A 25,907-nucleotide genomic window follows, 5' to 3' on the forward strand; every position below is an offset into this window, starting at 1 on the left:
GAGCAAGTAGAAACAATGGGAAAGAGTAGGAGAGAGAGGAGAAAAATACAATTTTTTTTTCAAAAAAACAAGGGAGTTTGGGGTTTGAACTTACCTCTTTAGCTCTTGTAGATGAAGTTCTCCAAGCTCTTGCTCCAAGCTCCTCCTCCTTCTCCTAGCTCCTCCTTCTTCACTCCTCCAAGCTCTCCTCTCTTCTCCTCTCCTTTCCTCTCTTCTCTTCTCCTCTCCTCTCTTCTCTTCTCCAACTCTCATAAACTCAAAGTGAGAAAATGAGAAGAGAATGGGGGCTTTATTCTTTTCTAAACTCACCCTAAACTGACCCTAACCCACCCCCTCATGCTTAGTTAAGTTAAATTTTAAATGAAATTAAAAAAAAAATATGTTTATTTTGCTGCCCCGCGGGTTGCGTGCGGGTTGCGCCCGGGTGGCGTGCGGGTGGCGTGCGCTTCCGGGCAGGTTGCGTGGCGCCACCTCTTGCCCGAATCGCCTTCCGAAGCGCGATTCCGGGGGCAACGCAACCTATATGGCAGGAATCGTTTTTAAAACCAGGAATCGCGCCACCTCAAATTCGGAATCGCGCTTCTTTTGGAGATTCCGGAACGATTCCGCACGGGTCGCGGTTCCGGGTTAGGATCCGGGGGGGGGGGGGCGATTCCTGCAACCCTGCTCTAAACAGAGTAGGCCAATAATACCCAACATCAATAACTTTGTGAGCTGTTGTGTCTGCTCCAAAATGTCCTCCTGCCGGTCCATCATGTAGCTCCTGCAAAACCTTTTGAGCTTCAGGTTTCTCAAGGCATCTTAACAAGATAGAATCATAATTCCGCTTAAAAAGCACATCATCAATAAGAGTAAAATTCTTTGCTTTTAATCTAATGGCTCTTTTGTTTTTGTAAGACAAATGTGTGGGGGCATAGCCATTCCTTAAGAAAAAGATTAAATCTGCATATTGTGATTGAGAATCAGTGGCACTTAGCTGATTGATTTCTTCAATTTGACTTGTATCTCCTGATTCTGGAAGGTTGGATGCTCCTGCCAATATCCTGCAAAAACCTTGACCTCTAACAATCTTTGCTGGTTTAATTTCTAAGTCATATTCTTGAAGCACTGTGACCCAATTTGCTCTTTTTTCACCCAGTTCCCTTTGGATTAATAGTTGCCTAACTGCTGGGAAAGGAACTATAACTTTTGTGTGGGTTTTCAAAAGGAAGGGTCTGTAGTGCTTGACTGCTTTAAATACGGCAAAGGCTTGTTTTTCTACGTCAGAGTAATTCAATTCAGCACCCTGAAGATTAGAGCTAAAGAATGAGATAGGTGCTTCCAAATTGTCATCATTTAATTGCGTAAGTACTGCAGCATAAGATAAGTCGGATGCAATAGTATACAATGTAAAATGATTGGAAAAATTTGGAGTACTTAAGGCTGGGGCACTGATTATTGATTGCTTGATTAGATCAAAAGCTTCCTTTTCCGCTGATCCCCACTTAAAGACTGAATTCTTCTTAATCATTGTTTGAAGTGGCAAAACAACTTGAGAAAAATCGGGAACAAATCTTTTAACGAAATTGATCTGGCCTAAAAACGACTGCATCGATTTTTTATTGTGAGGGAATGGGATTTCAGAGATTTCTTTGATCCGATCAGGATCAATATAAATGCCATTTTTGGACACAATAAATCCCAAGAGCTTCCCTTGATCAAGAGCAAAGAATGACTTTTTCGGGTTCAGAGAAATACCATACCTCTTGCATCGCTGAAAAATTTGACTTAAGTCATGCAAATGATTAGACCTCTCTTTAGAGAATACAGTTATATCATCTAAATAGACGACTACTGTTTTATTAATCAACCCTCTAAAAGCTGTATCCATAGCTCTTTGGAATGTCGCTCCTGCATTTATAAGTCCAAAAGGCATTTTCTGATATGCATATGTTCCCCATTTTGTTCTGAATGTGGTTTTAAGTTGATCATCAGGATGAACCAGAACTTGGTTATATCCTGAGAATCCATCAAGAAAGGACATCAATTCAGAGCCTGCTACTGATTGGAGTATTTGCTCCATAGTAGGTAATGGGAAGTTGTCTTTCAAGCTTGCTTTGTTTAAATTTCTGAAATCAATACAAATTCGAATGTCGCCATTTTTCTTTCTGACTGGCACCATATTAGAGACCCAGTTTGAGTGTCGGACAGGAAAAATAATTTTGGCTTTCAAGAGTTTGTTAAGTTCCGACTTTATCTGGCTCTCTAAATTTGGATGTATTTTTCTTAACTTCTGCTGAATTGGTTTCTGATCAGGAAGCATAGGGATGGTGTGCTGGATAATTGATGTATCATATGTCTTCAAATCATCATACTTCCAAGCAAAGACCTGTTTGTTTTTTCTTAACAGTTTAATGAATGCCTCCTTCTCTTCCAAGGAAAGTCCTAATCCTAAATTAATGTTTTGAGGAGCATGGTCAGTACCTAGATTTATCAATTCAAACCTAAGGGTAGAACTTTGGAGCTTTGCATTAATTACAGGTTTAAACCTGTCTTTGATATCATAAAGATCTTCGAGCTTTACCACTGGTTTAGGAATTGAATTTTCCTGAGGTGTTTCTTTCATTTGTAGATCATGGTCATTCTCCTCAATAATTTGATTGTCATAGGACTTTTCAGAAGTTAGAAATTGCAAGATATCTTCATCATGGTTAAATACTCTCCAATTAGTGACATTGTCGGGAATTGAAGGCCTAAAAAGCAATTCTACGGAAAATCTATCAAGGCTGTAGTCTTCAGAAGGTAGAAGCTTGGAGGCTACATTGGCTAGTAGGTCGACTGTTGAGTTTTGCGACCTAGGAATGGAGGAAATATTAAATGCTGAAAAGTGTGAGGTAAGATCCTGTACTAGCGATTGATAATGCTTGAGGTGATTTGAAAGACAATGAATTGCATTCCTCGCCTGTTTAACAATAATTTCAGAATCGCCGAATACTTTTAGATATTGCACTTTAAGGCCGATTGCTTTATATAATCCCTGGACTAAAGCTTCATATTCGGCTGTGTTGTTAGTGCATTCAAATTCTAACCTACAAGACAACATTGTCTTTTCTCCTTGTGGACTAACCAAAATGCAACCTGCTCTTGAGCCCTCGCTGGACTTAGAGCCATAAAAATATAAAGACCAAAATAAAGAGGTATTAACAAAAGTATTTACATTTTCCTCAACATCATTAAAACATCTAGACTTATCAGTTTGTGAAAAATTTTCAATCTGAGATGTAAAATGATTGACTGAAAAAGGAGATGGTTGGGCAACAAAGTTGCCAAAAAATGACTCTGACGAATAATTCCCCAGAATGTTGTTGTTGAATGCTACAGGTTGGTTTTCTTGCTCAAATTCAGTAACTGTGTGGGTCATGTGCTTCTCTCGATCGATCCTTATTTGATTTGGCTTTCCCTTGTAGGGAAGCCACATATGTGACCAATCGGTGGAAATATACCCATGCAATTTCTCGGACCAATCCCTACTCAGAATTAAACCGTAAAATTCAGGTATATCAGCTATTAAGATGTCAATCCTCTGTACAATTCTGGGATCGGCAGACAACCTGATAGTTACGGAATTAATTTCTCCCACAACCTGCACTTTGGTCCTGTCCAACTGTACAATATGAATAGCGGACTTCTGGGGTTCAATGTTCAGTTTAGAGCAAACTGAAGCTGGCATTATGTTGGATGATGCCCCTGAGTCAATTAAACAGTTGTGCAGGTTTCTGTTATAAATCTCATAGGTCAGCAGGAAGGGTGGAGTATGAGAATTAGATCTATCTCCGATTAGAACTGAATCGGTAGCTTCAACCATACCTGGAGGAGGTTGGCCTGAATCATTAGCAGCTTTTGCACTGGGAAGGGGTGTAGAGGGAACAACATTCAATTCTTTAAGAAGTAATTTTTGCTGATGCTTTAATTTACTAAGTTCAAACATAGTTATGTTTGCTTTAGTTTTCTTCATGTCATCAACAATGTTATATTCCATTGAATCGGATACCACTAATGTTTTGGATGTTGAAGGAGAATTAGAAGTTGAAGGCTGGTTTTGGGGAACTACTACAGGTGATTTCTTTGGAGGAACTTTTTCCTTTGTTGTGGTAGCACCTGCACTCCTTTTCTTTGAAGTTGCCTGGGCAGGTTCAGGAGTACTTTTACTTCTAGTAGTGACCGGAAAGGCTTCTTCTTCATTATCGGTATCAGAGTTGGGGAGTATAAAATCCCACATTCCGTGGCATTCAGCTACTTCTTCTTCATCATCAGTTTGTGAGGTTATTTCCTCTTCCTCTTCTTCTTGCTCTGAATCTGCGTTAGATATGACATTCGGTGGCTTTGTTTCAGTTTTCTTATAAGTCCTAAATGGTCTTTTGTTTGAGGTTTCGGCCACCTGCTTCTTTATTTCAACCATTTCGTTAGACAAAGTTTTCAGGACTTTTTGCAAACCCTCCATGTCGTATGGGTCTTTTGGGGTTTTCTTCTTGGAATCCTCTTTAAATGAGACTTTTTTGGCTTTTCTGTCTTCCAAAGCAGCTTTCTTCTCTAGAGCATTGATGCGCTTTTCCACAGCAAGTGCTTCTCTCATGTTTTCAGCTAAGGTAGGTTTGCCAGCCCTGTCTACAAAAATGGCTATATTGGCAGGTAGGGCGGTAATATACCATTTGCATCGAATTTGTTCACTTGGTTTGGAAGCTGTAGGGATTTTATTCAGGAGTTTATTAAATCTAGCATTAAATTCCTTTATTGGTTCCCTATGCTCTATTCTCAGATTGGAGAGGTCATTTATTAAAGTAGCTAAGGACCTATCATCTCCATATTTGGTAAGAAACTGCTCTTGGCAAGTGTTCCAACTGGTAATTGAACCAGAGGGTAAGGAAAAATACCAGGATCCCGCTGATCTTTGCAAGGTGTACGGGAAGAGTCTAACAACATCTTGTTCTGTTACTCCTTTCAAGTTGACTGCTAACATAAAATTATTAATGTGTTCTTCAGCCTGGGTCCCGTCATCTGGGTTAAATTTAGGTAGCCATTTTTCAGGAGCATCTGGTAAAGGATGCAATGGTGCAGGCATGTTGACTGCACCTGGCCTGGTCCATGGATCTGCCATTATAATAGCAGCAGTGGTTGATACTACTGTTGGAATTCCAGATGTATGGGAAGAAATTAATGCTGAGGAGTTAGCAGGTTGGGATGTTGAGGCTTCTAATCCCTGGTGAACGACAATATGTAATGGGGAAGTGGATGGTTGACTTTGCAGAGGGGAAGATGCAATGGAGGATGTGGATGAAAGCTCTCCACTATCAGATCCTTCAGTAATTTTCTTCGCCTTTTTCCTTCTGGGTAAAGGGAACTCGGTAGGTTCAATACCGAGTTTTTCGCTCTGAAGTCTGGTGAGAGGATGGGGTAATTTGAACTGCGAAGTCGCACTGCTTTGCGATACCTCAGATTTCTGTGGCGAAATCGAGAAGCTCTGAAGTTTGTGGATAAGAGACTGGACTTCAGGTGATTCAAGACTCAATTGTTCTGAAGTATGATGGGTTTGAGCAGTGGTAGTTGATTCCCCTTCTCCTTGTTCGGATACTGGCGAACCAGCATGCAAGTGGGAAGATCGAGGGGATACGGAGGGAGAATTACTCTTAGAATGGCTTATAGGTTTAGGTTTGTTTGCCATTCACAGTCAGGCCCTCCTTCTAGCGCCAAAAATGTTGATGCCTCGAAAATCGCTGCAACAACATTGGGGAAACCACCCGGTCCGGACCTTAATACAGCTCCTTTTCCGTTTGGAATAGTGGCTCCGACTGGGGATAATGGGACCAGTTTCCCAAAAATTATAGGTAAACGGGATGGATGAATGACTTATAGAATATGCTGGCGATAAGCGAATAACTAAAACTATCAGCAAAAAAAATAAATATAATAACTATGATCTACCCCGGGGGACTTATCGATTTCTAAAGCGTAGCGTTTGATGATCTGTGCTTTAAGACAGGCATATAGATGACTCCATCTCTAAAACATAGATATTAAATCATTCAAGACTGCTGTGCATAAATAGTTACGCAAAGCGATAACAGTGAAATTACCACACTTTATCGTTTATATCATTGTTACATGCATGATTAAAGGAAAAGGCATATCGCAAAACATCCAATAGTGGGATGAGATAGAGATTTGCTGTTACAGCACATACATGTATTCAACAATAGCAAGAATAATTACACAACAATTCATATATAAGGAATGAATACAGACGCAGATAAAAGTACCATATAAGCTGCTTAACACTCCCATATATCAATCGCTATGTCGCAGTTCTTCCTTCGACTCAGAAAACATCCCCAACAAAAGACAGTAGTGTGCAATTGCATAAAGAAACTTCCTCGTCAAATTAAGAACGATTGGTCGAGTTTCATAAAAGAATATAGGCTGAAGCACAGTAGTGCAAACTTCAGTCTTTAAGTCTATTACAAAATTTTACGACCCTTTCTAAAAACATGAAAGGGTCTATAAATACTAAATTAATCTAAATATCTAAGAAACTGAAATGCTATTAAGTTGGCATCAATAAATATTCATCCTATCTTCCTTAGCGATCTGGCAATCGGCGGCAATGATTCATCAGGTAGGCTCTTTGCCTTTAAACCTGAGCTGACTTATCGCTAGCATTGGCTCTACTTCAGGCGGTTTGTTGAGGCGCGAACTGAGCTGAGCAGCGTATGTGGCATCTTGAATATCGGGAATTATACACCCGAGTGCATCAGTTAAACACTTGAGGGCAGACCTTTGTGTGTGTGGCTTGATCAGAAAGAGCCAATATGCATCGAAAGTCAAAGTGTTAACCCCAACGATTAATCTCCCCTTCTCCTCTAAGTCAGGATAACTTGTTTGCTCAATCATATTTGCTGTTGTGATGCTTCCAGGTGTACACTGGGAGATCATGTTTGCCAAGTAGAGGGTGTTGTTGACCAGATCAACCATATTGCTGGCAGTGAATTTACATCTTGAAGCCGCCCTTTCTGCTTTCATCACTTGAGTGTGCCATTCTGTAAAGAGTATGTCCTTGTATGTTTCTTGGATTCTAGGCAAATTCGCTGCTTTTCCCACATCAGAATCTTGCCAATCAAGATATGCGATTATGGTTTCTTCAGCTTGGTCTAACTCACTCCTGGCCTTCTCTACCTGCTGACATACTGATGTAGTTAGCTCGCACAATGGTTCTGCCTCAGTGAGTTGATGACATAGGAGCCTAATCTGCGATATTAACGCACTGTTTATTTGCGATGCCTCTGCTCTGAAATCCTCCACTTTTTGGGTGCCCTTTATGACTTCGAGCTGTGATGACAATTGAGCTATTTGCTCGTCCTTCGTTTTCATCATCAGCTCATTTGCTGTCCTCAACTGTGCCAATGCCTCCGATAATTCCTTTTGTTTCTGGATCGCGCTTTGGTCGATCCTCTGCCTCTCTGTTTGCAATTGCTGGGTTAATAAATTGTTCGCTTGCTGTTGTGCCAGCAACTGCTCTTCTGCTTGTGCTGCCTTCTGCTTTGCCTCGGTCACTTCTGCCTGTAGTGCAAAAATTTCTTGGTCCTTAGTCTTCAGCAGAAGACTTACCTCTGATGCCTTATCAATAGTCGCTGCAGAATAGGCACCTGCATACTGTGACAGCTTTGTTAGGTCATCGGAGGGGTCCAATTCCTCCTTCCATACTACAGTACCCGTGACTGTTTGCTCTGGAAAGATAGAAGGTTGATCAGTCCTTCGTCTTTTCCTTGATCGCTTTACAACTGCTCTATGTCTTGGGCTGTAGAAAACATCTAAGGGAGGAATATCTTCCACCTGGAGAACGATTTGATCGGAAGGGTCTTTAGGAATTACCTCAACATCCTTAGAAATGGGTGGGCCGCTGGTTCCGCTTAGAACCTGAGGAGAAGTGATGTCCTGTGTGTCATTTGTTTTGGAGGTGTCCGTATCTTTGGAACATTCCATTCCACTGATAATAGAGTCAAATTGCTTCCACTGTTGGAGCAATTCGGGATCAATGGTGGTTTGTTTCTGCTTCTCGGCTTGGGACTCGCTCCGCTCTTTTTCCTGCTCTTTCCTCTGCTGCTCCTCTTGCTCTCCCCTCTGTTTTTCTTCTTGTTCCCTTTTCTGCCTATCTGCCAGTTCTTTTTTCTGTTTCTCCTCTTGTTCCCTCTTCTGCTGTTCCTCTACCTCTTTCTTCTTTTTCTCTTCTTGTTCCATTTGTACTCTCTGCTGTTTTTCTGCTTGTTCTTTCTTTTGCTTTTCCGCTTGTTCTTTTCTCTGCCTTTCTGCCTGTTGCTTCTTCTGATCTTTTGTTATAACAGGAGGCTAGCTTGACTGTTGCTGACCAGGCTCGCTTGAAGATGTCGCTGGGGTTGTTGCCAGTAAATCTAGAGGCAGAGTTTGCAACCTCTGCTCTCTAAGTTTATTGAACTTAGTTAACCCTTCATCATTATATTTCAATCGAGCAAGTTCTTTAGCTTGACCTATTGTTTCGACTGAAACGAATAGGTCGTCAAACCAATCTTCTTGATGGTCAAATTTTGTTAATTTGGCCTGTTCCAATGCAGTATAGGCATTTTTCTTTGGATCATATAGCCTATTTGGGATAGTGGCCAAGGTTAAGGACTGAATCTTTGTGGCTTCCTTTTCTGCATGTTTGAGATCATGCAGAGTATAGACACCAATTCTCAAGGGAAAAGAGGGCCAGCCCCTCTTCTTTTCTTTCTTGAGAGTCTGTGTAGTACTCTCTGCCATAATTTGATAGGCGATTTCTCTTGCTAGCAGTTTATCTGGAATATACAAAGGGAGAACATGCGGATTGGCTTGGCTGCCGAAAACCCTAATGTAGGTAAATCTCTCTTCTCCAAACCAACTCGCTACCGCCGGTAAATCAAAGGAAGCTAGATAGGAGATTTTGGGAATGAGCTTATCAAAAATAGAATAATGAATGGGAACCATAAAACCATTGCAGATTTGGTACAAATGGTGCTTGTAAGAAGATTTCCATAATTTTTGGTGGTATATATGAATGGGTTAGGGGTCTTGGGCAGTCCACCTCCAATCGAGGATGGGAAACTCAGAATTGAAACATAATGTATCTAAAATATATGCACTGTAATAAAACGGGGGAATTTTCCTTTCAGTGACAACAGAATTAGCTCTAAAATCACGAACAACTACGGCTAGCTTATCAGAGAGAATAGTGGCCCAATCCATAATTATGCTGTTTACTGCTGCTTCCATTAGAGGAACCATCTCTATGGTAAAGTTAGGAGAGTCATGTAATCCCCATAGCCTACACATCATTATCCCCGCATAGCAATAGGGAGAAGCCAAAGAATCGACTGAGTACTTACCGGAAGACTCGTGCTTGTGTTTGGCTGGATTCTGCCTCCAATCCCGGATGGGTTCGCATTCCACTTCATTATCACTTGCAAATTTCTCCAGGAACGTCTTGTTATACACTTTCTCTGGCTCAGGCAAATGATACATTTGCCTTAGATGCTCTGGCTTGAACGATCCGAAAATCCTCCCATCTCTGGTGTTAAAAGTTTTGTCGAGGATTGGAATTTCCTCAATTGCCCATCGCACGACGTCTGTGTAGGGGAGAATCTGTTCTCTGGCCGCTATCCTATGAAGGAAAGAGTCGGCTAAGTCTTTGAGAGTGCAATCAGACTTGCGAGTAGGATCCGCAGTAGCTTCCGTCACTGTTACCACTGGTTGTTCGGCTTCTAGCAGATTATACGTGCCTTGCCATGTAGCTCTGGTAAGACCTGTGCATGTAGTATCTGATATTAAGCCCTTCCTTTTATCTGCGACAGTTTGTCCTGCAACTGATGTAGCAGCGGAACCCGCGGTCTTCTTAGATTTCTTTCCCATCTTGCTCAGGCTTCTCTTGAAAGATGAATTCTGCACAAAGGCAAGAAAAACCGTAACATAGAAATATAATAATGAGGACCTATGGTGGGAGAGATATATCAATCGAAGCGTGCCGAGAGATTAACTCTCAAAAATGGCTGCGGATCCAATCAATGAGAAGATATTACAGATATATTAAATGGCCGTTTAAGGCCTGCTACTCCTTAAATGCTTATTACACTGTTATCCGGCTGAATGACTCCCTTAAGCGTGCAATGGATATTTTGGCGGTTGAGCGCAGGTGATCGTTAATCGAAGGGGCAAAACTTTAAATACGAATACATCACCTTATCCCCCCATTTAACCGCTTTTTCGAAATCCGCGCTCTATCGATCGGATATCAATAATACTTTAGATCTTCAAGCTATGCCTTTTGAAATTCCGATCGCCGATAGCGATATCGCATCGCTTTAGGAGAATAGGTATTATATAATCATAAGCATAGGATCCTCCCGAACGCCGATTGCGACGTCGCATCGGATTAGTGTGAAGAAATATAACAAGGTGCATTTAGAGTGAATTGCCGATTCCCCGATCGCCGATATCGCATCGCATCGGGGGTAAGACCTGGGCGCCTTATTAATGTGCATGGGATGTTGCCGACTGCCGATTGCGAAATTGCATCGGATCGGAGTAAATGACTTAAGATGCTTTGACCGCATACGAAGTATCGCCGATATCGCGTCGCGTCGGAGCTTATGTTATGTGCGTTTTTAAGATGTGTATGGAGTATTGCCGATCGCCGATAGCGAAATCGCATCGGCGGAGACCAATGTGACACTTATATGCGTTTTCCATGTCATTGCGATATGCGATCTTGCGATCGCTTTATCGCAATAATAAAAGATTGTTTTATTTGTTGAAAAATGGTTGTTCGAAAGGCTTAAATAAATGAGCTCATTTGATTATCAGACCCTTTTGAACTATAGAAGTATTGATACCAATTAAACTTTCAAAGGGACCCATTCCATATGTTAACCTTTATAAATAAAAATTATATGAAATGGGGGGTTGTTGTAGAGCACAACAGGTTTTCCACAAAAACCCCTTGAAAGGAAGACTACACAAGACCTAGGGTTTAGGGATTTGACAAGATAAAAGTTCATCCAAGGTCAAGGTAGACAAGAGAAAAGCTTGTGAATGATTTACTTCAACAAGTACTAAAGCGTCAACCTTAAGCGAAATCCCTAAGTTGAAGGATTAGCTCTTAGGGTTCCCTCTTGTTGTGATAGCTAAGGCATCAATTATATTGAATTTCCACTGTCGGAATTTGCTAAAGACCGAAGAATGCCTAGAGGAGACAATAAGGAAGAATCATGTCAGGACGAAATCCAAAAATTCCTCCTCCCTAGAAAGCCTCCTTGTCCTTAAAGGGATGAAGAAAAGAGGGAAGCATGGGTGAAAAGAAAGATAATAGTGGATCTAATCTCATAACCAAGGATCTAGGACTAGTGCTTGCCTATTGGGAAAAATGGAGCCAAGAATTACTTTGATTTTGATGATTGCACTCTTCAAGGCTAGGTTGCATGAAACAAGGAAACGGGTACGAGTTTTCAAAACAGGAAGCGATACGAAACACGACTTCCCCAAATTTTGGAAACGGGGAAATGCGAATATATATATATATATATATATATATATATATATATATATATATGGACATTTAAGAAATATGTGCAATCATAAAGCATATATGATACATTCTAATTTATTACATTATGATAAAATTGTCAATTGTCAATGAATAAGCTATAAATCTCTAAATTTACATCACATTTACTCATGAATGATCACATAATGAAAATAGAAATATCCAAAATCAGCTACGAGAAATTTCTAATTTCTTGTCTCGTGCTTGATTGGGAGTCTCCTCCTACCTAGTCGAACGACCTTAGTGCTCTTGATTAAATACAAGTTTCATACCCTAGTACCCTAGATGCCCTTCATTATTGGGAGTCTCCCCTGCATAGAGGGCTTGGTTCTCTTGATTAAATACAAGTTCCATACCCTAGTACATGATAAAATCCAATGGAAACATTACAATCCCCCCAAACCTGAAATCCTAAAAAACAGATAAGTCTGCTAGATTTTGAGTGAGATCTAAAATTCTACTTTCTACATATGAAATCCAATGAGGGCGAAACCACTCTCAAACATCCTGAGTCATTTCATGGTAATGTTAAAAATTTAAGTAAAAGGATGAAAATGAAAAATAAAGGAGAATATCACTTTTACTTTAAGAATTTAACATTACCATGAACTGCATATCAACACTAGGGCAAAAGTTCACTTTTATAACTTTAGACAAGCATCTAGAAGCAACTAGAAGTCACTAGGATAACCTAAAAATAAATTAAAAAACAATTAAAAAAAAACACAAGTAAAAAGCTGAAACGTGAGTCGTACGGCCCTGAAATGCGTTTCAGGCCGTACTAGCCATGTTTCAGTTTCGTGAAACATGGCAGTACGGCCTGAAACGTGTTTCAGGGCCATACCATACGCGTTTCAGCATTTCGTACCCGTTTCCGTACGGAAACGACCCCTTGCCCTATGTTTCCTGCAACATAGCTTCAAGGAGACCTAATGCAACTTCTCTAACCCTAGAGGAGGCAGCTTCATGGCTACAATAGAATTTTATACTTTGTTGACAATATTTGATGGAGTTTCAAGGATGCAATATACAAGATATACCTTTAGGAACGTTCTTTAATCATTGTCTATGAGTAATGCATGCAATTCTTCCAATAATTTTAATGTTCTCATAAATTCACATTAATTTAGCGCACATTAAATATCATGAAATAACATTCCATATAGTGGATATTTAACAAGGTAAAATATAGCATCAAAGAGTACTTACAAGACAATGGGAGTACATCCATCCATCAACATTGCAAAATGAAGCTCCAAGAAAAGAGAGCGAAAATTTTCAAATGTCAAAGTCCATCTAAACATCCAAAATTGCAGGTCCGAGTTTCTCAAGTAGAGAGATCAAAATCCAAGTGTTGATGAAATACAAATGAAGCTCTCCTTTATTTATATGAGCCTCTACAAGTTTGAATTTGCCTAATGAGCCTCTAAATTTACTTTAATGTGCAAAATAACAATAACTTTGGTGACAAGCCCACCAAATAGCTCAAATGCGTACAATAAACCCTCCTAATGAAGCCGAAATGATAAAATAATGGTGCAAAGGGCAAGACGAGGGCTTAATTGAGTCTGCAGAGTGCCAAAATAAAGACGAGGGCTCCATAAATGATGATCAAGGGTGTAGCCCCTTGATTTTCAAGCAAAACATCAATGGTTCTCCCAAGTGACTGTGGCGCACAAGCAATGGTCTCATGGGTCTTCAAGTGGCTCAATAGCAAGTTGATGTTTTACTAGTGAGGGCTAGAAGATGACACATGCCCTCCCATGTCTCCTGGGGTAGACGAAACCTCATTTGGGCCTTGGATCAGCTGCCAAGCGTCGGGTGCAAATGTGTTGCCGACTAGGCTACGTGGTCCAAGTGCATCATCATCTTTGTATAATTGGGGACGAACACACAATGTGGTGCTGTTGAAGAATCCCATGGTGTGGCAATCAATGCTCTGCATGAAAGGAGGCCCAGACTCTCAGCGCTCACCCTACAAATGCCATTGTGGACCTCTGGAGGGCTTGGTTCCTGTATAAGGAGGCCATGTCCAAGATGAAACCCAAATACAATCTTGTATAATATCCAATGTGTCCCTTCAGCTTCCAATACAACAATTCATTAGTGTAATCGAGTAAATAAGCTTGCTAATTAAGGGAAAAAGTGGAAACTTCATGGTGGCATGCCCTTCCAAATCTGATTTGAACATGTATGGGTGTTACCTTCTTGGGTAGGAGGGGTTAACGAAGGACCCTATTAGGTGGTTTCAACCTCTAAGGGAATGACAGGTCCATTGTACACCCATCAAATGGCAGGGGTCATGTGAAATAGTGATTGAATGGAGTGGGGGGAAAAGGGAGGCTCCAAGCCACATGCCATGTTTTAAGGGTAGCTATAATGAGGGAAGCCCACACCAGGGGCATATGACTGTAGGAGGGAGCAATCATGGTGCATGAGTTACCCCAACCTTTGGTTTTCCACCTTTCTTCATATGCCTTTTGCCTTTTTCTATTTTTGTTTATTTCACTGCTTGGGGCCCAAAGGGATGAGAGCATGATGCGTAAGATATAGTAGTGAATACAACCTTAAGATGGGGCAGTTCATTGCCCACTAGGGGTTGGGACAATCATTGGTTCCTTAATGAAGTAAGGGGCGCTCATAAGGGGCCCTAGGAACCAAGGCGATGGCCATGATAGGGGGTAGAGCTCATGCTTGGCTTTTGCCCATCTGCTAAATTTTAAATCCCCGACCATCTTTTGCATTTTGTGGTACATTTCCTGTTATATGTGGCCATGTTTATGCTCTTATGTTTCTTTTTAGCTGCATCAACCTTTGGGGCATCGTTCCAGGCCCGACCCAAGGTGTAGGCAATGGGAGGGGGTGGCTAATTCGTTTTGGACCCAATGGACAAATGTGGACCTAGATGGGCAAATGTGAAAAAGGGCTTGTAATGAGCGCAGGGAAGTGAGATATATGGTGTCGGGAAGTGGAACCACACAACCAAAATCTGGGTTTCCCATGTATTGCCATACCTAAAGCTCATAGCCAGTAGAGGAGATCCCATGGGATTATGGTACAAGATTAACTCCCCTAGTTGAGGTAAGGGAACAAGAACACTGTCAAAGGGTGTTCTTTTTGTTGAATCCCCTGACCAATCCATGTCCAAATGTGCCCAAGAAAAGCAAGCTTAAACACCCAATTACATAATGAAAAGTCATACCTTCGGGGTTGGATGGCCCACCTTCAAACATACGATCATGACAGATGATTGATGGCACGTAATGGCTAACTAAGGTGGTGGAGAATAGTGGCACATCGAGCTATTATTGTTAAAATGTAGCAAGAAAAGGCTTCATTTGACTTGTGCCTTAGACCAAATGGAGAAATTCGATTTTCCATATCAGCAAGATGACTTGGATTGCAGTTAGTTGGAGTGACATGGTTTTGTCTCCTAATTAAATCAGTAAATTTGAGTTTGTAGTCTAGAAGTAGAGTTGTGCATGTGTTGATTGCTAAGATCTAGCAATCTAGTGGAGTTATTGTTAGTTAAACTAAGTTAACTGAGCTCTAGTCTTTTGTGGAGTTAGTAGGAGTTCAATTTAGTAGTTATAACAATTGTTAATTCACCGATGTCTCAGTTAACTGATCAATTTACTAAAAATAGCCCTAGTCATGCATGGAATTCGAATTGCCTAGTTGAATGGAGGAAAAAGGCACCAATGTATTTATTATTGTATACTAGAGAGTGTACATAGTTTGCATTGAGCATGTGAGACTTTCATCTTGGGAATTGCACAAGCAAGTAGAGGCTTCTCCGATTCTTTGGGAGCCAATTTCCTTGGGAATTGCGCAAGGAAATAGGAGGAGCAGGAGGCTAGGAATTGGCTAAGTATTTTTTGGAGCAGTAGCAAGAGGAAGAGATCAGTATTGTAGTGCATGTTGTGTTTCAGGATTGAAGTTGTCATCGTAATAGATCATTTTTTTCTCATCTAAAATAATACAAACAGAGGAGGGGTTTTTCCCAGTTGGGTTCTCCAGTAAAATCATGTGTTCCTTGTGTTTTGATGGTTGCATGTTATTGCATGTGTTTCTATCGTGTGTTTTCCTTTCCGCAGAATAGTAAAAGAAATTTCTGTTTCTTGATTTCAGCGGGATTTCATTAGCAGTAGCAAATTTCTTGCAATTTCTACAGCTATCTGGTGGCTGCAAGCTGAAAACAGATCTAGGAGAAAATTTTCTCCTCTAGCGGTCACCCCCAAGTGGTGGGTAACAGGATCAAGGGTACAATGTATGAGGTCCCCTTTCTTTCCAAGGAAAACCTCATGGAGAAACCCAAGGGATGCTTCCTCACATTTGTGGATAGCATCCCTACTAAAGCTGTCAACATAGAATACTGTGTCTAACCCAATGGGTTTTGAATGGGGCACTTACTGGCACAGATCTAGCGAAATGCCTAACAACATTTGCAACAGCCAGATTAGCTAACCCTTTGGGATGAAAGTACAAGCTGTCTGTGCACACTTTTTTTTTCGCTTGGAAATAACTCCTTGAGAAACTGTTGGGTACTACCCCCTCTTCCTGGGAATGCTACTTAGTGTAAAGTGGGAGGCACAGACTTAGAGATCCTGATCCTGTGGAAATTGAACCAAGCTCCAAAAAAACATGCTAAATTACAAAAACATATTGGCAACTGTGGCACCAACTGATTGAGCCAACCCTTGAGGCTGTACCTGCACATTCTTCCATTGCTATTCACAACAAATTTGAGTACAAGGTGCCTGCATATATCTGTGACATTCTTTTTATTGTGTTATTTTGATTATTATGCATTCGGTTTAATCATGATGATGTTCTCGATATAACTCTACCATAATAGCCATGATGTTGATGATTGAAAATATTTATTGATATTTAGAAAACTGTGGTAGTTCATCGGATGAGTACTATGATCAGCGTTAGGTCTTTGGCAGATTTGATAGACATGTTACCGTGGATTATAGGAGAAGTCAACACTGACTATTAAAAAATTTAAAACCATGAAGATCAAATTTGAAGATCATATGGCACCTAGGTTTGCTTCCGTCTATATCAGCTGGCAAGCTTTTACCTTGACGCATCATAATTTTCTGATTACAACTTTTAGGTTTTATGTATATTTTATGGCATAAGTTTTGTTAAAATATCTATAGGTTTTATTTTTGTATGAGAAAAGAGTAACCAGATTATTAAACTGAAGTGTAGATGCAGTGGGATCTAAACACCAAAAGTACTAGTAAGGTTTCCAAATCTTTTCTCCAAACCTTTGAGTTCATTACGGGAATTTTGAGGTAAAAAATGGGCCTCAACACAAAAAATGTACTAACAAAATTAACTTTAAAGAACTGATAGGATTTAAGATGGTGATGTCATCCCTAGGGGGAATAATTTTGGAGTGAAAAAAAACAAAAAATAGTCTTTTTAATTGTATTTTCAGCGTATCTCTTTTAGGTTCACTCAAATTTCAAAAGTAGACACTTGTTGGATGCGGAATTAAATTCTACATCCAACGAGTAACCACTTTGCATATTTCTGAGTAGATCCACATTGAAAAAAATTGAAAATACATGAAAAAAATGTGTTTCAACATGTTTTTTTCATGTATTTTTAATTTTTTGCAATGTGGATCTACTCAGAAGTATGAAGAGTGGGTACTCGGATGTGGAATTTTATTCTGCATCCAACATGTGTCTACTCTTGAAATTTGAGTGAATCTACAAGGAGATAAGCCAAAAATACAATTAGAAAAAGTAGTTTCCTTTCATTTTCTTTAAAAAATCACAAGTATTATTTTAACTATCATTTTATAATTTTGCTTAGAAGGTCCATTTAGAGTCTGGACCTCAAAATTGTGCTAGTGAGTGAGTGGGTTGCTCATGAACCAGTTACTGAGGTCAAACTATCCTTTCATTGTAGGTAGTGGGTTTAGCCTTTTGAAGGATTTCCATTTTGGATGCCTCTTGAGTGGCAAAACTGCTCATCCTCCTCTTGTGTGTTGGTTCTACGCATGGAATGTTATAGTATGTTTTGGGCAAATTGCAAAAATATTTTAAGAGGCTGTTGTTCTGTTGCCAATTATAAAATAACTTTGCTGGTGTTAATGATGGTGACTGACACTTATGAGTTTAAACTAGAAGTCATTCTACCTTGACAGTGGATGGACATTCACAGGAAATTTGAAAGTAATATTTTTTTCTACTCTGCTGTGGGTCTGATGGAATGCATTGCTATAGTGGGATTTGTAAATATTTCATTAATCAGCATGTTTAATGCCCTTTTGATGATGAAATTAATTAATCCTAAGAGCTCGTTTCTTCGCTTTAATGTTTTATAAACAGGTGGTCTATCTGAGAATGACTTCATACTTGCAGCAAAAATAAGTGCTCTTGATTTGGAACCATTCCTACGGAAAAAGGCTGCTGCAAATAGTTAGCATGAAGTTGGCCTTTATATTCTTTAACCACTTTTGGGATAGATTCCATATTGTAAACGTTTACAAGTAGTAATGCTTTTACAGTATTAAGAATTATCTTTCTTTTATTATAGTGGAATCTGTTTTTCTTTCTACAGAAGTCATAATATAAATTTTTCATACATCAATAGCCTTGTACATTTCTTGCATTTTGGAACTTACCATGGATCGTCATACAAATGTAATAAGCATGGTAACTGCTTTTTTGGTGAAGTAGAGCAACATAATTGCTTTTTGTATTTTATATTAATTTATCTGTGATGAATACCATTGCTGATGTTTTTTGTTCTTGATTCAGGTGTCTAGAATTTATAAGGGCATTATTCATCTTTAGACTAGGATAAATATTTTGCAGCAATAGTAAATTTCTTTCCTTCTTGAGATTGGTTCTAACAATTTGACAGGATATTTTCTTTTCCAAGGCTTGTGGTTCCCGTTGTACCTGATAAGATACTTGAAACATTTGCTTTGCTATTAGGCCAGAAATATGGCAGCGAACTAGTCTCAAACTCATGGTTGAAACATTTTCTTTGCTGCTAGCCTTCAGTTTGAGTGAGAGATGGAGTATAAACCCCTTGGTTAAAGCTTCCTACCGGGATGTTCCAACCTCTCTTGAAGCGATTGACTTGCAATCGAAAAAATGACATGGGATCTCTCCCTAGTTTTCCTTCTCCCATGTCCAAGTAGCTCCTCTGTGGCTCAACCTGTTAGTCTCTGTGATTTTACTTATTAGAAAATTTATTAGATTAATTCCCAGATATAACAATTAATTAAGAAAGAAAGAGCTAGTAAATACCATCCCACACAATGAACCAAAAAAATAAAAGCTGAACACAGGTTTGCAAATGGGAGTTCTTTATTTATGGCACTTATCTCATAAGACAATGACAACTCTTAAGAAGAGATTAGCCTTTATAAATCTTTTCTAATGGCTAGATAACAGTGAGTTGGACTCCTCTAAAATAATATCTAATAGTTATCCACATGTCGGAAACTTAGTAATTAATAAAATATTGCATTACAAAAATTAATTTTCCTACTAAGGGGTCGATTTGGTTCACAATGTTCAAATTGGTCCAAGATTCCCTTTGCTAATAGCCTAGAAAGGTCAAAGATGAGGAATAGTAGCAAATAGTAGCCCAACATCCCTTTCTTTTGACTATGTGGTGTTGATTTTCCATAGCACATGAGAATTTGGTTTAGGTCTTAAAATATTCGACACAAGCCTACTCAAGTGCCTCAACCATCCTACTTTGCACAACGAAAAATTACACATCAGTGAATAAACTATCGCACATGACAATTTTTAAGATTTTCAACCCTTCTTTGTTATATTAACAAGCTATAATACAATAGTCTAGGGCTCCCGTACCAAGGATCATGGCCCTCATACAATCGCTGATACAAGTACATACAACTAGGGTTTGGTGTTAATTACGATGACAACCAATCTACCTTGAACAAAGTACAAATGACCGTCTCATTGATGTTGCACACCATCACGTCTCTTGGTCATACCCTGAACACGTCTAGTGGTACTTTTTCTCCCAATCTACAACTCTGCCTTTATGAATGGATCCTGCTTCTTTAGGTCATTGAACATGGCTCACCAATCTGCCCTCTAGTTGATCATTTGTCCATCAATGAATCAAGACATAGGGACTATTGTTGAGTTTTTCACAACTTCGTTTGTTAACAACTCCAAGACTACCCACTATTGGTCGTTAGCTATTAGGGACTTCTTCTCTCTACTGCCTTCTCGTGCTGCTTCAATGAGGCAAACTTAGGGCATGGAGGGCTAACCTCTATCATTGCAAGATGTCCCTCTCTTCAACAAACTTGGGCTTGTCAATCTGTCTCTCTTGGTTGTAGTCCCTGAGCACAATAGGTATTCCACTCCTAGCAGGCTTATACTCCTTCATAAGTCCTGCACTTAGGACTCCAAGAACATCTACTTACTTCTCTCCAAACAGTCTTAAGATGTCCTTCCAAATCTGTCCAAACCTGGATTCTATTTCTTGCACTGTTGTTCTTGCACTGCATCTGCATCTTCAAATCTACCCATCTTCAGTCAACTCCTTGACTCATCTTGGGCCACTAGAACTTCCCTCACTTATGGCTTGTAGATTTTCCCTCTATACTGCAATTTGCCCCTCAAATTGCTCAGATTCGGGGCCCATGGAACTACCCTCATCTAGGGATCTTTAGATCTGCAACCCAACAGTGATTTGACTCCTCAAAATCACTGTTCTTGTGCTCTAGTCTTTTGGCCGTTCCACTCCTTGAAACAAACCCATGAATTTTCCCTCTTCTAGGGCTTCTTCTCACTGTTGTTCCATCCATGAAACAATCCTTCTTTTGATCTCTGCAACTTGCCCTCTTATCTCTGATTTGTTCACACTAAATCAGAGAACTAAGGTTGCTAAATACTGCTGTCCATTTTCTATGAACAAACTTTAGTAGACCCTTCTTTCTACTTGATCCAACAACCCTTTTTCCTTGTCATTCTTCTCTGCATTAGCTCACACTAGAAGATATTTCAGCCTCACAAAAGATCAGAGCGTGCACAAGACTTGTGCATGCACCAATTGCCCTAATCTCTGAGATATACCATTAAAGCTTGCTTCTCCTTTAGGGTCTCGGCCCTACCTTCTAGATTTAAACCAAGGCTTCACAACTCAGTCTACTGATAGGGATACTTTGGCTGCGACATCACTGGAGTAACCCTAATATAGGGTATACAACTTTTTTTGTCCATATCTTGAATAACTTCTCCACCACCCTTGAATCTGCCATTTCACAGGTCTAACTTTGTGGCCTCCTTGTCCATACACACCAACATACTTTGGAAGACATGCGACCTTACCTTATAGGCTTGATACTTCTTCAAACTCGGCCATACCACCCTCCCTCTCTCTGTGATATGTTCTGAGCATAATCTTGCCCACTTGACTGCATTCAATATAGGCCTTAAGGCCTCTTATCTTACCTTCCAGGTATGTGGCCCATCTCCTGTCGTACCGATTAGCAAACTAGGGCTTCAACCCCTCCTTTCTTCTGTTAGCAGGTCACTAGGGTTGCGACCAATTTTAGGAAAATAATTAGACCATTCGACCCACCTTCTCTTCATAAGATAGCATTGTGGCTTTGTCTACATAACACTCTGAGGTCTCATTGCTATATCACTGATGAAGACTACCATGAGAGTGAGTTAGCTTGGAGATAAACCCTTCTCCTATGCTGTGGCTCTTTCTTGAGTCTCCTCCACAATCATCTTGAGATATCACAGCTTCTAGGATAGGTTCACGACCTCGTCATGAAGCAACCCTACTCAACCCTCAAACTAGGGCAACCTTGAGGTCTACATCTCCACGAGTCTCCCTCTTGATCAAATGATCACTTCACTTGATGTTTCTAACCTTTATCCTAAGGCTCTTTAAATAGATTTCTTAAGCCTCTTTAGAACCCTCTAGATCTTATGAGTTTTGATCCTCTTTCGACTTGGGAATTTAATTTTTCTTTTAATTTTAATTTTAGAATTTTAAACCCCTTATTGGGTCTAAAACCCCTTCTCTCGGGCTCTTTGCCCACAAACCCATTTCTGACCAAACTCTCACAAACCCACCTCCTAGGGTTTTGTGGAATACCTCCTGAGCTACACACATCAACACTCCTTAGTGAGGGAGGTACTTTTATTGCTTGGAAGTCTCTAGCGACACTAGCCCATCTGGCATCCATCACTACCACATACCCTATAGAGTGGATCACTGTCTATGTAGTGTCTCTATCTCATTAGCACCTGAAGATCTTAAACTTCCATAGGGATGCTCCCTTTGAAGCTAGACTCTCTCTGAGTCTACATGATCTCCTCTGCCCCACATGCTTCCATGTGCACACTTTGATCCACTGGCCCTTCAAAGTAGCTCCGATACCATGTTGATTTTCCATGGCAAATGAGAATTTGGGTTAGGTCTTAAAATCTTTGACACAAACCTACTCAAGTGCCTCAACCATCCTTCTTTGCACAGTGGAAAATTACACATCAGTGAATCAACTAGCGCACATGACAATTTTAAAAATTTTCAACCCTTCTTCGTTATATTAACCAGCTATAATACAACAGCCTAGGGATCTCGTACCATGCGTCATGGCCCTCATACGATCGCTGATACAAGTACATACAACTAGGGTTTAGTGTCAATTACTATGACAACCAATCTACCTTGAACAAAGTACAACTGCCCGTCTAGCTGATGTTGCGCACAATCACGACTTCTCTTGGTCGTACCCTGAACACGTATGCTAGTCCTTCTCTACAGCTCTGCCTCTATCAATGGATCCTGCTCCTTTAGGTCACTAAACACGACTCACCAATCTACTCCCTAGTTGATCATTTGTCCATCAATGACTCAACACATAGGGACTCCTACTGAGTTGTTCATAACTCTGTTTTTGAACAACTCCAAGATTGCCCACTGTGGCTCCTTAACTCTTAGGGACTTCTTCCCTATATTACTTACCTATGTTGCTCCAATGAGGCAAACTTAGGGCATGGAGGGTTGCCCTCTATCACTGCAAGATGTCCTTCTCTTCAACGAACTTGGGCTTGTCAATCTGGCTCTCTTGGCTGTAGTCCTTGAGCACAATATATTTGCCACTCCTAGCAGGCTTATACTCCTTCATAAGTATTGCACTTAGGGCTCCAAGAACATCTACTTACTTCCCTCCAAATAGTGTTAAGATGTCCTTCCAAATCTGTCCAAACCTGGACTCTAGTTCCTGCACTGCATCTCCATCTTTAGATCTACCCATCTTCAGTGAACTCCTTGATTGATTTTGGGCCACTAGAACTGCCTTCACTTAGAGCTTGTAGATATTCCCTCACTTAGGGCTTGTAGATATGCCCTCTATACTGCGATTTGTCCCTCAAACTGCTCAGATTTGGGACCCATGGAACTGCCCTCATCTAGGGCTCTTTAGATTTGCAACCTGACAGTGATTTGACTCCTCAAAATAATTGTTCTTGTGCTCTAGAGTTTTTGTTGTTCCACTCCTTGAAACAAACCCATGAATCTGCCCTCTTCTAGGGCTTCTTCTCACTGTTTCTCCATCCATGAAACAATCCTTCTTTAGATCTCAGCAACTAGCCCTCTTATCTGTGATTTGGTCACACTAAATTAGAGAACTAGGGTTGCCAAATACTGTTGTCCATCTACTATGAACAGACTTTGGTAAACCCTTCTTTCCACTTGATCCAACAACCCTTTTTCCTTGTCATTCTCTTCTGCATTAGTTCACACTAGAAGATATTTCAGCCTCACAAAAGATCAGCTCATACACAAGACTTTTGCATGTACCAACTTCCCTAATATCAAAGATAAACCAACAAAACTTGCTTCTCCTTTAGGGTCTCAGCCCTACCTTCCAGATCTAAACGAAGGCTTCACAACTCAGAGTACTGATAGGGATACTTTGGCTGTGACATCATTGTAGTAACCTTAATCTAGGGTATACAACTACTGTTGTCCATATCTCGAACAACTTCTCCACCACTCTTGAATCTATCATTTCACAGGTCTAACTTTGTGGCATCCTTGTCTATACGCACCAACATACTTTGGTAGAATGTGACATTATCTTATAGGCCTGTTACTTCTTCAAACTTAGCCATACAACCCTCCCTCTCTCTGCGCTATGTTCTGAGCATAATCCTGCCCACTTGACTGCATTCAATATAGGCCTTAAGGCCACTTATCTTACCTTCCAGGTCTGCGACACATCTCCTGCCATATTGATCAACAAACTAGGGCTTTGACCCCTCCTTTCTTCTGTCAGCAGGTCACTAGGGTTGCGCCCGAATTTCTGCAAGATAATTAGACTATTCGACCCACCATCTCTTCATCAGATAGGCTTGCGGCTATGTCTACATGGCTATATTAATAAAGAAGACTACCATGAGAGCAATTTACCTTGGAGATAAACCCTTCTCCTCTGTTGCGGCTCTTTCTTGAGTCTCCTCCACAATCATCTTTAGATATCGCGCCTTCTAGTATAGGTTCATGACCTCCTCATGAAGCAACCCTACTTGGCCCTCAAACTATTAGTTTTTGTAGCATCAGATAGTGTTTTAGTCTCAAACTTTGTGGAGAGGCTAAAACACAAGGGATCTCCAAAACCCATAAATCATTTATAGAAATTCCACCTAGAGATAACTCAATTAAATTAATTGACCATCATTTAAATTTTTCCTAAGTCTAACTTAGGAAAGCTAGTTAATTAATAGGAATTAATTAAGAAAGTTGAGAATTCTCTAGAAACTCATATGGATCGACATAGAGATGATCTCAACCATCAATTAAGATTTAATATTGGCCTTTGAAGTCTCAATTGGAGATTATAAGAGGAGTTTAATGGGGTTGATGGAGAACACACTTGTAGAGCGATTTCCTTGGCAGAGGTTGAGTTTCCCAGCTGAAGTAATTCAACAAAGAGAATTTCGAGCTAGGGAGGGGACATAGAGACAGTGAGGTGCAAAGTCGGTGAGTCTGGAGGAAGTTTTCTAGTTCCGGAGAGTTAGCTACATGAGGCCCAAGTTTTCTCAGTGGGGCTGCTTAGGGCTTGCGCAAAAGCTTTAGAGGCAGAGTTCAATTTGGCTAGATAGAGGGTTGATTTAGTTGCTAGAGGTCGAGAGAATTTCCAGAGGGGTTAGCGAGTCATTCTCAAAGGCTGAGTTGGGCAGACAACTTGATTAACGCAAATTCCAGGCATAACATAAGAGGGTTTGTGCAACATTGGTGCAGAAGCTGAACCATGGGCTTTCGTGTGGCCTGTTTGTCCTAGTTGTGGAGCTGGATCAATGTCGGGTGAGGCAAGAATTCTCTCACTAATTTTTGTGGTCAGTTTATCTTGTAGAGGTTTGCCAGTTTTGGGCATCTAGTTGTACTCAAAATTTTCCACTGCTGCATAATAATAAAATCCTCAGCTACTGCGCTGGTTTTCCCACATTCGATTTTTCCGGGACAATTGTCCAAAAATAATTGTCATTTTTATGTGTGTGCTAGCATATTTCTCAATGTTCAACATTTTATTTCCACAATATTTTTATGGTGAAAAGTTGTAGTGTTATTTATTAGATATTTTACATAACAAATAAATTGCATAATTAATATACAGTTAGAAGGATAAATTTCCAATTGCTACAATTAGACTTGTAAATTTTCACACAAACTAGGGCAACCTTGAGGGCTACATCTCCATGAGTCTCCCTCTTGATCAAATGATCTCTTTACTTGATGTTTCTGTCCTTGATCCTAAGGCTCTTAAATAGATCTCCCTAAGCCTCTTTGGAACCCTTTAGATCTTATGGGTTTTTGATCAAAATTGGCTAGATAGAAGCCAGGTGGCAAAATCCTCAGATTCCTGAGGGCATTAGAGATCTACATTTATTGCATGATGACATCCTCATTTGATGCCACATGGGGGTCAAAGATGACAAAATAGGGGCCAAAATAGCCATTGGGGTTAGTGAAATGTTAAGATGGTCAATAATCCAATGTTTGGTCAAGTTTCCAAGTCAATAAAGCCAAAGGTGTTGAAGATCTAGCTACATGGACCAAACCCACCCCCTTTTATTAGCCATTGGAAGCCAAAAAGGGAATGTTGAGGTGGTTAAGAAGTCAAATGGACCATCAGATTGTTGTGTGGACAAAAGTGTAGCTATTTTAAAGTCAAATCAACATTCTTCCCACCAAATCAAACCTCCATGGACCAAGTCGAGTTTCAAAGGACCAAGTTGAG

At 40.2% G+C, this 25,907-nt stretch overlaps 1 protein-coding gene across 1 annotated transcript in view; it reads left to right on the plus strand.

Moving 5' to 3' along the window:
* Positions 1 to 18,304, plus strand: part of LOC149246646 (pterin-4-alpha-carbinolamine dehydratase 2, mitochondrial-like) — a 148,127-nt gene extending 129,823 nt beyond the window's left edge. Inside the window, exon 5 of the mRNA XM_089455731.1 lies at positions 17,977 to 18,304. Within this exon, the coding sequence (XP_089311857.1) occupies positions 17,977 to 18,071 (95 nt within the window). The 3' untranslated portion in view covers positions 18,072 to 18,304. The remainder of the gene's footprint in view (positions 1 to 17,976) is intronic.
* The last annotated feature ends 7,603 nt before the right edge of the window (positions 18,305 to 25,907 follow it).

Source organism: Pinus tabuliformis, chromosome 7 (genome assembly GCF_031772625.1).
Source record: "Pinus tabuliformis cultivar Carrire ecotype Pingquan chromosome 7, CPIR1, whole genome shotgun sequence".
Classification (NCBI taxonomy): domain Eukaryota; kingdom Viridiplantae; phylum Streptophyta; class Pinopsida; order Pinales; family Pinaceae; genus Pinus; species Pinus tabuliformis.